Source organism: Lissotriton vulgaris, chromosome 8 (genome assembly GCF_964263255.1).
Source record: "Lissotriton vulgaris chromosome 8, aLisVul1.2, whole genome shotgun sequence".
Classification (NCBI taxonomy): Eukaryota; Metazoa; Chordata; class Amphibia; order Caudata; family Salamandridae; genus Lissotriton; species Lissotriton vulgaris.
This window is the reverse complement of record NC_141696.1, coordinates 2345414-2363543: the sequence shown is the minus strand read 5'-3', so window position 1 is coordinate 2363543 and position 18130 is coordinate 2345414. Positions and strand designations below refer to the sequence as shown.

Genomic DNA, 18130 nt, shown 5'->3' with positions numbered 1-18130 from the left:
GCAAGTCGTAAAGCAATGCTGAATAAAGTCAAATTATAACCTGAAACTTATAATAATATGTAAACTTTTGAAAAATATTTGACTCTACATGACTAAATATCAAAGCATAGAGATAACATAAATGATGTTAATGTTAAATAGTTAATCACAGAAATAGCATGTAGAGAACAAAAGAATAAATTAAAATAAAAAAACGTAGTCACCGTAGTCTCTCCTTGTGAAGAACAAAAGAATAAATTAAAATAAAAAAACGTAGTCACCGTAGTCTCTGCCAATGGAGTACAGATACGATGATATATAAAATTGAATTATGGTGAAAAAGCCTTGAAGAGTGAAATCGTGTTAATCAGTTCAATTAAATATTGTCTCCTCTTTGACTATTGTGAAAAAATAGCACAGTTAAAACAGGTTACTCCTTGAAGCCATAGTCTCAATTAGGTTTGACGAAGTGTATAAAACCACTTCAAAACGAAAATGAAGGAAAATAAAAGTTCCACTAACTTCCAGTAGATGGCAGAGTGATACTAGTCTTTAATGTAGACACTCGGTAAAATTTCTTTCAATCCGCACTTCACACTCGAGGAAACACTTAAAATATATGGCACAAGTGTTCTCAATTTCGTTGCGCTTCCGTCGCCATCCTCGTCGCCAAAATGTTGTACATAAAGAAGTTCTTGAGTCATGGTATATATTTCATGTAGCTTTATTCATGGATAGTTACAGGTCCAGTTCTTATGATGATAAATAAGAGACCCCACCAGGAGTGACCACCTTGTCACTCAGCCTGCCTCCAACTGCCAGTAGGCTCAGGCAAAACACCCAACATTCTATGATGTCACCAGGTAATCACAGTGACATCAAGAGAGCAACAAGGTTCAGGCACAACACTATGCATCATCGGTAAGAGGTAGCACCATACGCTGCGTGCTGTGCAGCCTTTATAAGAGATAACAATGCACGGAGGGTGCTGCACAGCACAAGTAAGAGGTAGTAATGCACAATGGATTCTGTGCCGCATTGGTAAGAGCTAGCACTGCACGGTGGGTGCTCTGCAGCATTTGTAAGAGGTAGCACTGTATTGGGGATGCTGTGCAGCATGTGTAGGAGGTAGCGCCGCACTCCGCATGTGGTGCAGCATCGAGCATAGATAGCACAGCATGGTGGATGTGGTGCAGCATCGATAAGAGGTAGCACTGCTCTCTGGGTGCTGTGCCGCATCGGTACGAGGTAGCACCGCACTCTGGGTGCTCTGCAGCATCGTTAAGTTGTAGTAATGCACTGTGGAAGGGTTGAGGTAGCACTGTATAGTGGATGCTGTGCAGCATAGGTAGGAGGTGGTGTCAAACCCATCCATCACAAAGGCGAGTCCTACTCCACGCTCTGCCTCTCAGCTCTCTCCCTTAGGACCCTCCGTCGAACAGTGGCAGCAAAGGGGTCTGTCAAGCTGTAGCGAAATGTGATGATGTTTGCAGACTCCCCTCTCTTGGTTTTCCTGAGATGTGTATTATCTGCAAGCACAGCCGCAGCCTCTTGGGGTGTCGGAGCTGCGGTGGTGTAGGACTCCTTCTCTGTAGGTGTTAACCACTGCTCATGGAGTACCACCATCTCCTCAGACCCTCAAAGGCCTTCATGAGCCTCCTCTTAGGCTGCCTGGGGTGTCTGGGTTTTTATTCTGACGTTTGGTGTTTGGCTGTGAGTTACAGAGAAAAGACAGGTAAAGTACAGTGTGTGGGGGGTACACCACCCAGAGGCACGAGGACACCGGGAGATCAGGGCGGCAGAGAATTTACATATGTTCTGGCATGCAGGATTCCCCAAAGTACTGTAGCACCAGGGGGGGTGGGGGGAGTGCTGCAACGTCACTATCTTCAGCCTTTAAGTTGAGGTTTTACGTAAATATTGCTCAGGTCTTTGAGTCTGAATCTAGATCTGACTTTGAATTCCATAGTGTGACACAATAACTGGAGCAGTCACTTCAAGACACTCTTGGTAAAGTCCTCCTAATCAAAGGCCTTTACTGCAATCACAAGTCCAGGACCTCTCTGCAGCGTTCGACACAGTATGCCACCGCACACTGATACAGCGCCTCAGCAACACCGTAATCCAAGAGAAGGCACTGGAGTGGATCATCTCGTTCCTTGCATGAAGAACCCAAAGAGTCCGCCTCCCCCGTTCCTATCCACAGCCACCGAAGTCATCTGTGGCGTACCCCAAGGATCCTCGCTCAGCCCCACCCTCTTCAACGTCTACATGAGCCCCCTCGCAGCCATCGCACGCCAACACAACCTGAACATCATTTCCTACGCCGATGACACCCAGCTGATCCTCTCCCTTACCAACGACCCCTTCACCACCAGAGCCAGCCTACACGAAGGAATGAAAGACGTCGCCGAGTGGATGAAGAACAGCCGCCTGAAACTGAACTCAGACAAGACGGATGTCCTCATCCTGGGTTCAACCCCCTCCGCCTGAGACGACTCCTGGTGGCCCCCTGCCCTGGGCACCCCCCCCAAGCCGACGGACCACGCACAAAACCTGGGTTTCATCCTGGACTCCTCCCTCTCGATGGCCAAACAAGTCAACGCTGTCTCGTCATCCTGTTTCAACACCCTGCGCATGCTCCGAAAGATCTTCCGATGGATCCCCACCGAAACCAGGAAGACGGTCACACAGGCACTCGTCACCAGCCGTCTGGACTACAGGAACACCCTCTATGCTGGAACTACAGCCAAACTACAGAAAAGACTCCAGTGCATACAGAACGCCTCCGCACGACTCATCCTGGACATCCCCCGCCACAACCACATCTCCCCCCACTTGAGAGACCTGCACTGGCTCCCCATCAGCAAAAGAATCACGTTCAGACTCCTCACCCATGCATACAAGGCTCTCCACGACCTGGGCCCAAGTACCTCAACCACTGCCTCACTTTCTACACGCCCAGCCGCCAGCTGTGATCGACCAGCCTCGCCCTACCCACCGTCCCACGCATCCGCAGAGCCACTGCCGGAGGAAGATCCTTCTCCTACCTGGCGGCCAAGACATGGAACTCCCTCCCCATCCACCTACAGCTGACCCAGGGCCATCTCTCCTTCAGGAAGCAACTCAAGACCTGGCTTTTCAAGCAGTAACGGACCCCTCCCCTCCCAGCGCCTTGAGACCCTAGAGGGTGAGTAGCGCGCTTTATAAATCTGTTTGATTGATTGATTGATAAGATGCAGTAATCTATAGATAGGGTTTGCAGTTAGCTGTGGATAAAGCCTATCACATTTTACCCCAGGTACTTGAGAAATAGTGTTTGGTACTTCAGATATTAAATGAGCTCTACCTAAGATAATTGAATTGGCTCAGGAATTTGGGGGGTTTTCGGGATATAAATTAAATGTCTCGAAAACCCAGCTGATTCACTCGGTAGAGGGGCGTCCTAATGATTTGTTTTTTTCTTCTGATGCCTCTTATCTTGGTATTACAATTTCCGCAAAAATAGACGACATAGTACGGCTTAATGTTGATCCTATATTAAAGCCAGCTAATAGAACTTTTGAGAGACTAAATAATCTACACCTTTCTCTACATGGCCGTACTAACGTATTAAATATGTTAATATTCCCAAAATTTTTATATTTGTTTCGGACGATACCCCTGCTTTTTCCTTCTGATTTTTTTGGTAAAATAGATAGAATGACTTCTACATTCCTTTGGGGCTATCGTAGGTCTAGAAGAGCTTTGAACTGGTGTACTCTTCCAAGAACTAGAGGAGGCTGGGGAATACCGAATTTTCTGTTGTATTATTGGGCGGCGTTATTGAGATATATGGGGATTTTAATCTTTCAAGACGTTAACTTGGGAGAATCGATTAGCCCTTCAATCTATGAAATAGTTTTAGAGAAGGAGGCGAGACAATGTCTTGTAAGAATAATTGAGCTCAGCTACTACTACAAAAAAAGTTTTTTAAAATTATAATAACTGCCTTTCAAATATGGAAGCAAAAAAAGATTTAGTTTCTGTTTTGATTTGAAATACTACACACCTTTAGCTAATTGTCGGATTCTACCCGAGATTTTTAGAGATCAAGTGATGAAGCGATGGCACTCTGTTGGAGTTCGTATATTAGGAGATCTATATCAGGGGGACCAGGTTGCTTCTTATTCTTATTTGCAGCATAAACATAATTTTGCTCGATTGGATTTTTTCAAATATCTTCAAATAAAAAGTTTTCTGGATTCTCAAGGTCTTTTAGACCAACCTTTGATGATAAAATTGATATACTTGAAGCTAGTATAAGGGATAACCAAATCGGTTCTGTGTACCAGGTGATGGTAAAAAGGCTTCAAGATGATCTATGTATATTTGAAAATAAATGGCAAAGGAAATTAGAAATGGAAAAAATAGATTTATCTAGAGCAATTGAATTGTCTATTAATATCTTGTTTAATGGTTCATTTAAAAGTCAACACTTCATGTCCATTTTTGACTTATACTACACCCCTGCCAAACTTGCTAAATGGAAATTGAAAGGTGTGGATAGATGTAGCCGATGCGGTTGTATTGCTGCTGACTCTATTCACATGTTTTTTATCTGCCCCAAACAGTCTCAATTCATTATGGATGTTCAAACTTTTTTAAACACTAGTGTGGGGGTACATGTAGAAATTTCCGCAGAACTGGTAATTCTTGGACTTCAGTCAGACCAAGTTGGAATTAGGTCAATGGCAGAAGAGGATTTTTATTTATCTGTATGTCGGTATATCGATCCTGCATTACTTCCCGGTGGTTAGATCCTGATCCACCATTTTTTTATAACTGGCAATCGAGATTATTATCTATATTATTATCTTATTATCTATATATCAATTGGAGATGGCGGTTTATAAATTGAAGGGTCTAAAAAAGAAAACACGTGGTCGAAATGTTTGGGCTCCCATATCAAAATGGATCGGATTTCTCTTATGCTTTTTCTTTTTTTTATGTTAGTGATAGATTCCCTTACGAGCTTACAATGACGTTAATTTTCTGTGTTACTGTTTATAATGAATGCCCTTTGCTTTTTTTTTTAAATAGAGATTTATTTCTTGAATAACTTTCTGCTGACATGAAATCAATAAAAAAAAAATGTTTAAAGAGAAATATTGTTTGGAACGTACCATTCTGCTTCATTACATGGGGTTGGTCCAGGACTCCGGATTTGGACTCTGGCACCCACACTTCACAAGCCTTCCCCAAAACATAAACAGAACAAATACAGTAATTTTTAATGTCTTAAGAAACACACAGTTCAGTACCTCAGTGTCCGAAGTTTGCAGTTTGAATGTTTTAGGCCTTCACACAACTTCTTCACTTCAGTGTCTCCCAGATTATTGTCGCACAGGCTGAGCTCTGTGAGAAATGTGTTTGTTTCTAGGGCAGAGGCGAGGGCTTTGCAGCATGAACCGGTGAGGGAGCAGTCATCCAACCTGCAGGAGAGAAGAGACATGGAGAGGAGTAAACCAGAGCACAGAAGGGATGTAAAAATTAGAGTTCTATCTTATTTCTCTTCTGTCCTTGACATACTGCCCTCTAGTGACACATCCCCACAACATAACATCCAGCAGACCCTATTTATATCGGAATCACATGACGGGAATTATCGGACCAGCAGAAGCAGAACTAAATGTAGATATTGTAGTAACCAAGGGGACACGAGAAGTCTTTAGCTGGTTAATTTATTGGCTACATTCATAACAGAGCCAGTGCGACTTGCTCTGTCAACAGCTCACAGCAGAAGTTATGTTCATGTTGCTAAGATACATACATTCTAACACTCTACATCATCATAGAACTATATGACTAAGAACTTTAAAGGTATACCACATACAATTGATGCAGGTATATCACAATATATTTTCTTCTCCTCTAAAAAAAAAAACGAAGTAAAAGGAAAATGTAGTAACCACAGAGGCAGTGGTTAATGAATAAAAGTTCTTTATTCATAAAAGTACAGCTACACAAGTGTACAGCAACCCCCAGCTTCATCAACTGACAATTCTCTCAGAATCTCCAGTGATGTCATACCATGGCATCACTGGGTTCTACAATGGGAGAATGAAATCTTCACACATCCCCCCCCTAACAAAGAATTGCAATAAAAAATAAATGCTTATGCATGTTAAAATCAATAATAAGAACTGAATATACCCAACAACAATAACATAAGCTCAATAATAAATGTCTTTTACATTTGCATCAATTGCTCAACAGAGTTAGGAACATCCACTTTGCATAGATTACCCATACTCCACATCTTTCCATCATACAGAGTTACTACTGAGCTCAACACCTTTATCACTCTTTGAGGTCTGGAAAACTTGCTCTTACCTTTTCTCACAAATCTAATTTTCTTTGTAACCACCCAATCACCAATAATGATTCTAACATCCTTCACTCCTTTCCTTCTGTCATAATCTTCTTTGTTCCTTTCTTGAGACTCCTTAACTCTTTCTGCTATTAATTCTAGATCCACCCAGACTTGATCTTTCTTTTGCAACCACACAGGAGATTCGTTGGTTGCTGGTTCTCTTCCTTTTAAAGCCACAAAAGGTGATACACCAATAATCGTATGAGGAGTCACCATGTGAGCCCAAATCATCTTGTCTAGTTCCTCTCTCCACTTTACACTATTACTCAAACACAATTGAATGTTGTCCACTATGATGTGATTAACTCGCTCAACTAATCCACTAGCTTGTGGGCTGAACAACGCCACTCTTTCATGCTTTATACCCAATCCCGTAAGAAATCTAGACATCATACTCGAAACCAATTGTACTCCATTGTCCGTAACCAGACACTTTGGCACCCCTTCTTCTAAAAATGCACTCTTCAAAAACTCAATCACTACTTCTGATGTAATATGTTCTACTGGTTTCACCAAAAACCATGTACTGTGGTAATCAACTAATACAAATATAAATCTGCTTCTCACACCCAATCTTTCAATTGGCCCTAGAAAATCCAACGCTAATTTTTCCCAGGGTCGATTGGGAATATCTACACAACCCAGTGGTGGTTGCCGGATTACCCTAGACTTGTCGCTATTACTGCACGCTTGACAATCCTTTACTACTTATTCTACCTCTCTATCCATTTCCGGCCACCAGAAATTCTGTCTCAATCTTCTTTTGCACATGCTTCTCCCTAAGTGTCCCTCGTATACAAGTTTGATTAATTTACTTCTTAACGTCTTTGGTGGGACTACACGATTGCATCTCAAGACTTTATCTGTATGAATACTTAACTGGTCTTTGACTTTTAAATATTTATTTAATTCCTCATTCAAGCTCATCACATCTCCCCAACCATCACGTATGACGTCCTTGAGCTCAGAGTATTCCTTATCACAGCTCAAGGCTTCATTCCACTCTTCTTGTTTCAAGGCTAAATCTATTTCATTGACAATACATGGAGATTCCACCTCATATACCAAAGAAAAATTCTCTTCTTCCTCCACAATTGGCATCCGCGACAAGCAATCAGCTATAATATTTTTGTGACCTCTAACAAAATCAATTGAAAAGTTGTACTCCATTACTGACATCAACCATCTAGAAATTCTTGGAGTAGCATTTCCTTCAATACCCCTTCCACCTTTGAAGATGTGCACTAAGGGCTTATGATTGGTTCTCAAAACAAAAGGCAGTCCCCATAAATAAAATCTAAAATGATTTATCCCCCAACAACAACCCAAAGCTTCCTTCTCAACGGTTGAGTAAGACCTCTCTGCTCCCAGTAGGCGTTGTGACGCAAACCCAATCACACTTTCTCCTTCAGCTTGATCCAGCGTCCCTATAGAAATTCTGTCTCATCAAAGCTACCCAACACCACGATACTCACCATTTATCATAAACTCTCACAAGGCCCATAAGATACCGAGACAGATATTGGGCAACTGAATCATGTGACCTAATTAATCAGAACCTATTCACAAACTATTTACACATTAATTACAACTGCAGTTTTTCACCATTATAACCATGGAAATATAATGGAAACATTTAATTAAGTCACTTAGGTCAATGAATCAAATTATGGTAACTAGACCATGAATAAACAAGACCAGCTTGTCATTTCAAAATCTAATTTATTTATTTTATTTATTCAAAGCAAAGAGCATTTTAAATTGAATTTCTTTATTTAGCAAACAAAAGCATCATTTTTTAAGTTAGGCTTATTAGACTGACATTTCAAAGCAGTTCAGTTTGCATGGATTAAAGCAATAATAAGTTTCATTCCCTAAATCTTAATTCCCTAACTAACTCACTTCACAGGAGGGAAAATGTAAAGTCCATAAACCCTATTATCCTTACGTGAGCAAGAAGTCCAACGGCATGTCAAATCTCTCGGGAATCGGAAAGTGAGGAGCGATCTCCTGTCATGGGGCCAGTTTTTATACCTTTCTAACTTACTAATTTTTGCTAAATGTATTTCTTTCACAGTCATTCAGTGTTTTGATTGGCTGACAGCCGTCAGTCCATTTGAAATCATATTTTTTCAATCCAAAAGTCGTGCCTTTCTAAAACGCCTTTGTCCTTTATCCACAGGCGACATTAGCTTCCGAGGATTTTGCAACATCTTATTAAATAACAGTTCGCTGCTTCCTCAATTTGGCTGTTCTGCCGTTTCCTGTCCTTGAAGTTAACCAACCCAGAGCACATCTTGCACAGTTGCATTTATTTATTTTTCAGATGAATTGTCTTTGTGGTAAAACTTTCCACTTTCACTGTGCGCGGCTCGTCACGACAGGATTCCAAACACCTCCAAAAACGCTAGGCCTCAGGCCTTTTTCTCGAGCTAGTATTCAAACAAACACAAAACATTAATTAATTTGAGTAAAGAAAATCATTCTGTTACCCACCCCCTTTGCTAATGTTAACCCACTAGTTTAAGTTATCTAGCTTTAAGCACATCTAAGCAGCATTTTTATTTACCATCTTCTTTTAGGCCAACAGGATTCTCCACGAGCCTTTGCCACATAAAAGACACAACATGGACAAAAAGCACATGTAATAAGCACATGCCATTAAATAAACAGCCGCATTTAATATTGACACAAAAGCTATAGACAAGGGTAGTTTATTATTTTTCAACAAACTTGCAGAAGCAACATAGAGCATATAATGTTAAACCCGTGTGTCATGTGTCATGTATGCGATTTTAATCTAGATTGATTAATACATATCATGCATAAACTCATTAGTACAATTAATTATTATGGGAGTTTAACTTCACGAGTTGAAATATAATTTATTTCTGAAACTCGCTTCATCAACTACCGCATCTGGTGATTTCAAAATCACCAAACAACACCCAAAATTTTACCAAATTTTAACTTTTGTAGACATCATGTTTTGAACACCCTTTGTGTTAGTTTTTTTAAACTTTAGACTCAGCAGTTTGTCTAGGACTCTCATATTGTGCTCTCTGAAACTCTTCCAATTCTATTTCCTTCTCCTGCACCTTTCTGAGTTTATAAATCCTTCTCTTTTCCCTCACATACTTCTTTCTCTTGTGAATCATGCAACTAATTTTTAACAAAAGTGTCGCTATGACAATGATTATTACAGGATAAAGTATTTTGCCAATGATTGAACTGCCAATCTCTCGAAATCAATTTCCAATTGCTGCAAATCTCTTGCTCAGTCGTTCTGAAAAATTGTCATCGTCTAAAGGTTCTATTTCCGAATGGAATTCAGTGATATTTCTGATAAGCATCTTTATATTCTGGCTCTTATCTTGGATATAGGTGCAGCAATGCTGGACATGTAAAATCCCACAAACTCCTCCTTCTTTTGCTAGCAGAATGTCTAAAGCAAGACGGTTCTGCATTATCCTGCTTCTCATGGCAACAATTTCTGTGTCAACTAATTGGAATCCACTTGCAGTGTCTGTGGACAATCTATCTACTATTGTGGATACTTTTTTGATTTTGATTGCATTCAGGGTTATTCCTACCATAGGAATTATTGCACCAAATATGTCACCCATTATTTCTGAGAAACTCTCTCTTTTGTATCTGTTCAGGTGTTTGCCAATTTCAATTGAACCCTCTGCATTTCTATCTACATGAAAAATCTTTGGGAAAACGAAACCAAGATAGCACGTCCCATACCAATGGTCAGGGAGACTAAAGTAAGCTTTGTTCCCACAAACAAAATAAATTCCAGGAAATATTGGATCTTTGCCACCTTTAAATTCCCATCCCCCTGTGATACGATAAGTATCCTCACATTGACTTGCACCCACAAAGAAATGATCATACAGAGTATTGTCTCTTCTAATGCAAAATTTACCACTAACAGGTTCATCTATGTGAATAGCAGCGTTCTCATTTCTAGCATTGAGCTTTTCATCCTCCACTTGCCAAAACTTTGATTTGGTTTGTTTCAGCATCTCATTCCTTTTGTAAATCGCCCTTCTCTCCTCAACCAAATTTAGGAAAGATTTTTCTTCAGCTCTCATTTTGCAAGTTAGATTGTTTTTGAAAGCATATTCATAGGTTAATTCACTAGTCACTATAAAGAATTCCCTCATCTGTTTAGCAGGTCTTACTTTGTTCAAGCTATTTACAACTTTTAGGTTTGCAAAAAGTTTGTCATAATCTGAGTAATAGTACTCCAGACGACCTGTTTGATAAAACAAGCTAGCTATAACACTGCACGTAATACCATAAGTAATGGATAGCATGTTATAAGTTACCCCCTCTGAAACAGAAGCAGGAAGCTTCACACAGACATAACAGTCCTTGACATCCATAACTTTTACATATTCTGTAAGGAGTCTTGAAAAGGAATTGCTAGAAAAATCACCAGCTGATCTATCTTGGTGGATCTCTGGTTTGTGCTCAATAATTCCTTTAGTTTTGCCATCATGTTTAACTTGTTTAGTCTCAGCTTTACTTGTCATGTTAGCTTTGTACATCTCTTTGTCAATTCCAAATGGGAAAATGACAGCCAAAATCAACCAAACCAAAATTATTAGAATCACACAAATAGAAGACATTTTGCAACACCTTCTTAAAATAGCACACCTCGAATTGTCAGTATTAGGCATCCTTTTTTTTTTTTTACAAGAGCCTCTTACTAAATCAAAAACTAAAAACAAAAATTTTAAAAATACTTTATATATACCTCCCCTTTTTAATTTTTTTTTTTTTAGAATTTAGTAACCCTCTAACAGCTTTTCTTCGACCTTGTGTCTTACATCAATGTGTTTTTCCCAGCTAACACAATTTCTTCGACCTTGTGTCACCTAACACAATTTCTTCAGCCTTATGCCAAAAATAAACCTCAACCTGAAAAGAAAACAACTTCAATCATTGTCACTGGTTTCTTCAAAATCCTCCTGACCACTACTGCTAATCTCCACTACAGGTGGGATTGTAATTTAAATCCACTCAGGGGACTTGCACTTTTGATTTGGCTTTCACACCCTTTTTGTTCTATTACTAATCACTTCTATTTTCTTTCCTACTTGATTTTTCTTATCAGAGTCACCTTTCTGACTTGATATCTCATTATTTTGCTCTTTTGACTTATTCACTAATTTGAATTTTAAGCTCTCTTTTGGCCAATTATATCCTTTTCTTAAGAATTTCTTCTTTGGCTCTGTTTCGTTACATTCAGCTCTCCAAGCCCTTTTTCTGAATTTTCTTATTTCATAATCTTCATCACTCTCATCAGTTTCAGTTTCTGAGACTTCAAATTTATATCTAGGATCTTCTTTACTCTGCAGTTTCACTCCGTTAGGAACATCATCCTTATAGCTGCTACTCGGTAATTCGTCTTCTTCTTCTGGAATTACTTCTAACTTCCCAGTTTCAGAATTCTTGTTCCTGCTTTCAGAGCTTTCAGTCTGCTTTTCAATACTCTCCTGATCTTGATTATCTTTTGGCTCAGACTCTTTTTCTGCTTCCTTTTCTAGCAGATTTTCATCATTGTCTGAATCTAGAATCACAATCTCTAGATCTCTTTCATTCAATCTTTCATCCACATCTGAATTTTCCAGATGTCGACCTTCCTGTCGATCTTCAGAATCTGGATTTTCTTCAGGTTCTTCTTCAGAGTCTGAATCAGTTGTGGTGTCACTATCCTCATCAGGATTATCAGGAGGTGGTACATGAATGGTGTGACTCGCGTGAACCCACCTTTTTAAAGCTTTGCATTTAACTGCATTTGTTGTGATTAATATCACCTGTCTTGCTTTTTGCCACCTGGGTACTAGACAATTTCTTCTCCGGTGTACTTTTGTTCTCACCCAATCTCCTGGTAACAGATCATGAGTTTGTTCCTTTTCTTTTGAAATCACATCAGTTCCCACCTGATGGAATACTGAAGTCACTACATCAGAAAAATTCTTGCAATACTCTATAATTGCACTTTCATTTATACTTAATAGCTTATTTACTGGTACAAATGCTTGTCTCATGACTCTGCCCATAAGGATTTCATGAGGGCTTAGACCTGTCTTTTTATCTGGTGTACTTCTCAAAGACATCAGAACAAGTTGAAGTGCATCTGTCCACTTCATTCCTGTAGCTAGACACATTTTGGCAATTCTATTTTTTATTGTGCCATTAATTTGTTCAACAACACCTGATGCTTCTGGTCTGTATGCACAGTATAGCTTTTGTTTTATGTTCAGGGCTTCACAAATCAATTGTAACAATCTGTTTTCAAAATGTGTGCCACGATCACTTTCAACCGTAACTGGAAATCCATACCTAGGTAAGATTTCTCTCAAAAGCAATTTTGCCACAGTAACTGAGTCATTGTGACGAGTTGGGAACGCTTCCACCCATCTTGAAAACAGACAGACAATCACTAAGACATATGTTAACCTGTTGTGGGGTGGCATGTCAATGAAATCCATTTGCAACCTAGTAAAAGGACCACCCTCCCGTCCTATGGTTCCCATGCTCACAACTGTTTTTCTGTTTGGATTCATTTGTTGGCAGGTCAAGCATCTTTGGCAAAGTGATTCTGCAATAATCCTAAATTTGGGGTTAAACCATGTCTGTCTAAATAACCTAATCATAGAATCTCTTCCTAAATGTCCTGGACCATGGTATATCCATGCCATGTCAGCAATCATGCAATTTGGCATTACTGGTCTGTCATCTTTGTAAACCCAAACCCCATCTTCTTCTCGCTGTCTGCAACCTGCTTTTAGCCATGTGTCTTTTTCTTCATCATCTGCCTCATCTTGTAGATCTTTTACTCCTTGCCATGTCTCAACTACAGATGTTAGCATAAGTGAGTTTAAAACATGACTATTGTCTTTTTCCCGATGAATTGAAAAATTGTTTTTCGCACAGTATTTAGCAATCTCATCAGCAAAGGAATTACCCTTGGTAATATAGTCTTCGCACTTTTTGTGAGATGCACATTTCACAACAGCAATTTTTTCTGGTAACTGAATGCCGTCAATCAATCTTTTGACCAATTTTGCATTCCTGATTGGTGTTCCCGCAGAAGTCAAATAACCTCTTTGAGACCAAAGCTGACCATAGTCATGGACTACGCCATGTCCATACTGACTATCTGTCACTATGGTAATCTTTTTTCCTTTTGCTCTTTCACATGCACGAATCAAAGCAATTAATTCTGCCACTTGAGCTGAACGAATTCCTTCAAGAGGAGAACCTTCAACTACTTCTGCAACTGTACAGACAGAATATGCTGCTCTTAGAGTGCCCTCGTCTGTTCTTAGACAGGAGCCATCAACAAAGTAAACAAAATCTGATTCTGGCAAAGGTACATCTTTTATGTCTTTCCTGGGTTTAGTGCAGTAATCTAAAACATCCAAGCACTCGTGGTCAAAGTCAGTCTCATTTTTGATTTCAGTAATATTCACCGTCAGGCAATAATGTGGAAGGATTTAAATTCACACATCTTGCTATCGAAACATTATCTGATCCCAGAATTGTCTTTTCATATTCGGTCAACCTGTTACTTGTCAAATGTTGAGTCTTGCTTCTGGTAAGAAGGATTTCAACTGAATGAGGTACATATACTTTTACAGGAAACCCCATTATGATTCCTTCACTCTGTTCAAGACTTACACTTGTTGCAGCCACTGCTTTTAAGCAACCTGGCAATGCCTTTGCAACAGGATCAAGAACAGCTGAGAAGTAAGCAAATTGCTTTCTCAGTTTTCCATGTCTCTGAATCAGAACTGATAATGCACATCCTTCCCTTTCACTGCAATACAGCTCAAATTATTTGTTGTAATCTGGCATTCCCAATGCTGGAGCTTCACACAGACTTCTTTTTAACTGCTCAAAAGCCTCTAAGTCAGTTTTTGTTAGGGTAATCTGGTCTTTTATATCTGCTTTTGTCAGTCTCTGCAGTGGTTTCGCAATTACTGAAAACCCACTAATCCATTGATGACAATAACCTACCATTCCTAGAAACATTCTGACCTGACTCTGTGTTGTTGGAGGTTGGATTGCTCGGATCATTTTAATTCTCTCAACTGTCACTTGTCTAATTCCTTTTGCAATTCTGTGACCAAGATATTTTACTTCTTGTTTGCAATACTGTAATTTTGCAGGTGAGACTTTATGTCCCTCATCTGCCAAACGATTCAAAAGAGTAATGGTATCTGTTACACAATTTTCTCGTGTTTTTGCAGCCACGAGAAGGTCGTCAATGTATTGAACCAATGTTGACTTGCCAGGGAAATCTAGATCTTCCAAAGATTTCTTTAACAACTGATTAAAAATAGATGGACTTTCAGTATTCCCCTGTGGGATACGACACCATGCTAGAAGGCGATCCTGGAACCTGAACGCACAAAAGTGTTGGCTCTCTGGATGCAGTGGAACTGTAAAGAAAGCATTACACAGGTCTATTACCGTGTACCATTCTGCATCATGTGGAATTTGATATAGATTCACTGATGGGTTTGGTACAACTTGGCAACATGGAACAACTATCTGATTAATTTTTCTCAGGTCCTGAACAATCCTATATGTTCTGTTTGGCTTTTTGATCCCCATAATCGGTGAATTACATGGGCTGCTCTCAATTTCTTTTAAAACACCTTGTTTTATGAATTTCTCAATCACAGGAATAACACCCTCAATAGTTTCAGCTTTCATTTTATACTGAGGAATATTTGGAAAATCTACTCCTTGTTTTACAGTGATTTTTACTGGGTCCACGTTTCATTAAACCCATTTCGTCTCCAGTTAAATCCCAAATTTTAGCATTGACTGTCTCTTTCAGTTCTTCAGGTAAATTATTTTTGTCAAAAGCAGGAAATAATTTACTTTCTTCTGCTTCAACCATCAACATTGTTAATTTGTAATGGCCATCTTCTTCCAGAGTTTGAAGCTAAATACCTTCCGGTGAGCAATATATTTTGCAATTCATTTTGCACAAAATGTCCCTCCCTTACAGGTTTACAGGACTGCTGTTACAGACTACAAATCTATGTTTGTCTTTGAATTTTCCAATCTCGACTTTAACTGGTTCTGTTAAATCTGTTTTAATCTGTTGATTTGCTACGCCAACTGCTTGGATAGACTCACCAGAGAGAGGAAGGTTTTCTATTTCCACTGATCTAACAGTAGAACGGGTAGCACCAGTGTCCACAAGAAAAGTGATTTCTACATCATTCACTTTTCCATTTACAAATGGACCTGCCTGATCTACCTCAAGAGTGGCTCCAAGCACACACTCTTCCTCCTCTCTCAGGCACCGTCATGAGTAATCTTCAGAATCATTCCCTTCATTTTCTTTTAACCAAAATTGTTGAGAAGCATTTGACACATTCACCCTTGACAAACCATTTACCTGTTCACTTCAGCAGAATCCTGTTTCAGGACTGTATCTCTGCCCATTCACACAGTTTGGAAGTGGTGGTTGTGGAATTTGACTCTGCTGATTCACTACCTGTTGCTGTAGCTGTCGCTGCTGACTTATTTCGTTTAACTGTCGCTGTAGCTGTTGCTGCTGATTTATCTCACTCTGCATCTGTGGATTTAATGATGCATTTTTTAAATTTCTGGGCGGATTTTTACACTCACGCTTCCAGTGTCCAATTTCGCCGCAATTAAAACATGGGAGCTTCTGTTTGAGCTCTTCAATATTCACATTACATTTTGGTTTATCAATAAAGTTACCCTTAAATTTGCCTTGATTTTTACCTGTGCCCACATTGCCTTTTCCTTAACACCTTAAGTGCTGCGCCTATACCAATGGCCGACGGCACCACTACCTCGGGAGTGCTGCCGTGGGCCGTTGGACGTTCCAACTGCACGTGCGCAATGGAACGTTCAGCACTGGAGCTGGACGTTCCAAAGCAGCTAAGGTGTTAAGCTTCTTTTGCTTCGCGTCTATCTCATCACTGCAGTATTTTGCTTTCCTCAGGATATCATCAACTGAAAGTGATTGCCAACCTACAATCCCATTTCTAATCATCTCACCAATTTCAGGTCTCAGGCAATAAACAAACCTGTATATGAAGTGGCTCATGTCCTTTTTACTTAATTATTTATAACCACTGTATTGTTTAAATACCAGTAGTAACCTTTCATAAAATGAATGTACTGATTCTTTTGGTTCATGATTTGTTTTGTCAATTTTAATCCAATCTACTTCTTTTGGGGCAATTTTGTTTTTCAACCAAACAATTACTTTTTTATATAAATCCATGACAATCGGTGATGGAGCACCTGTTATTTTGTCTCGACCTGGTTCTTCTTTGGGCCAACTCACAGAAATTTTACATTCTGTCTAAAGATCTGATGGGACAACAATGTCAAAGAATCCATCAAGATCAATCCACAGAACTTTTGAAACCTTGTTAAATCTGTCCACCTGACGATACCATTCTACTGGCTTTTCTCTCAGGCGAGGAAAATCATTTGTGAACAATAGAATGTCCTGTCTTGTCCAGGGGACATGCACATATCCTCCGCCAGCTATTTCTCTCATTGGAAACTCAGTAGCTATTTCTCCTTTGTCTCTCTTGTCTTGCTCTCTCTTCTTTGCCCATTTCACTCTCCATTTGCCTAATTCGCCTAATCTTTTTAGAAACACAATTAATTCTTTTACATGAGTTATCCTTCCTGTGGTATTCAAACTTTCAATGTCTTTTTCAGAAAGATCCACTCTGTAATGTTTCTGCAAATGTTTCTGTCTACTCAAATCAATTTCTAATTCAGCAGCCATTTCCTCTAGGAGCGTATTGCGCTCAGTAGGCTTCCTGAAGAGGGTGGTGAATAATTCCTCCTCATGACACTTGATGGTGACATCTAGATAATAATTATCCATTTACACTCAAGGCGATTCAAGATTGTCTGTTGGTTTCCTCCTCTGGTATTAGGCAAAAGCTGGTCCACCACTTGCCATTGTAGATCGTTTTCTGAATGTCCTTTTTCAACGTAGTCATCGACATCTAGATAATTATTATCTAGATGTCACCATCAAGTGTCATGAGGAGGAATTATACACCACCCTCTTCAGGAAGCCTACTGAGCGCAATACGCTCCTAGAATACCACAGTTCGCACCCTAGGGCCCTACGGGATGGCCTTCCCTACGGCCAATTCCTTAGAATCAGGCGTAATTGCAAATTCAAACAAGATTTTTTCCTAGAGGCAGAAACTCTATGTTCAAAACTGATGAACAGAGGTTACCCCAGAAAACTGGTGAGAAGATCTATGAAGCGAGCTTGGTACGCCCATAGAGAACATCTTCTACAACCAAAAAAGAGAGAAGCATTAAAAAGAATAACCTGTGTGAAAACCTTTGGCACAATCAGTAATAAACCATGCAAAGCGATTAAGAAACATTGGCCTGTACTGTCCCCCCTGGAACTTAATACAGGACTGCCCCTTTTCTCATTCAAAAGAGGCCGTAACTTAAAAGATCATTTAGTACGAGCAGCCACCATCGCCAAAAAAAACACAACAATAGAGACATGTCTAAATCTACCTCCTATTGTAGGGCACCACAAATGCAACAACTGCACTGCATGCGAATTCACGATAAATACTAAGGTGTTTGAATATGAGAACTGTAAACACACATTAAAAACTTTCACTAATTGTAACTCTAAGAATGTTATATACTGTGTCAAATGCCCCT

General features: G+C 39.7%; 1 protein-coding gene across 1 annotated transcript in view; it reads right to left on the bottom strand.

Annotated features, from left to right (window-relative positions):
* The window catches only part of LOC147693195 (NACHT, LRR and PYD domains-containing protein 12-like), a 1166314-nt gene that overhangs the window by 489497 nt on the left and 658687 nt on the right, over positions 1-18130 (bottom strand). Inside the window, exon 6 of the mRNA XM_086933618.1 lies at positions 5283-5453. Within this exon, the coding sequence (XP_086789744.1) occupies positions 5283-5453 (171 nt within the window). The remainder of the gene's footprint in view (positions 1-5282; positions 5454-18130) is intronic.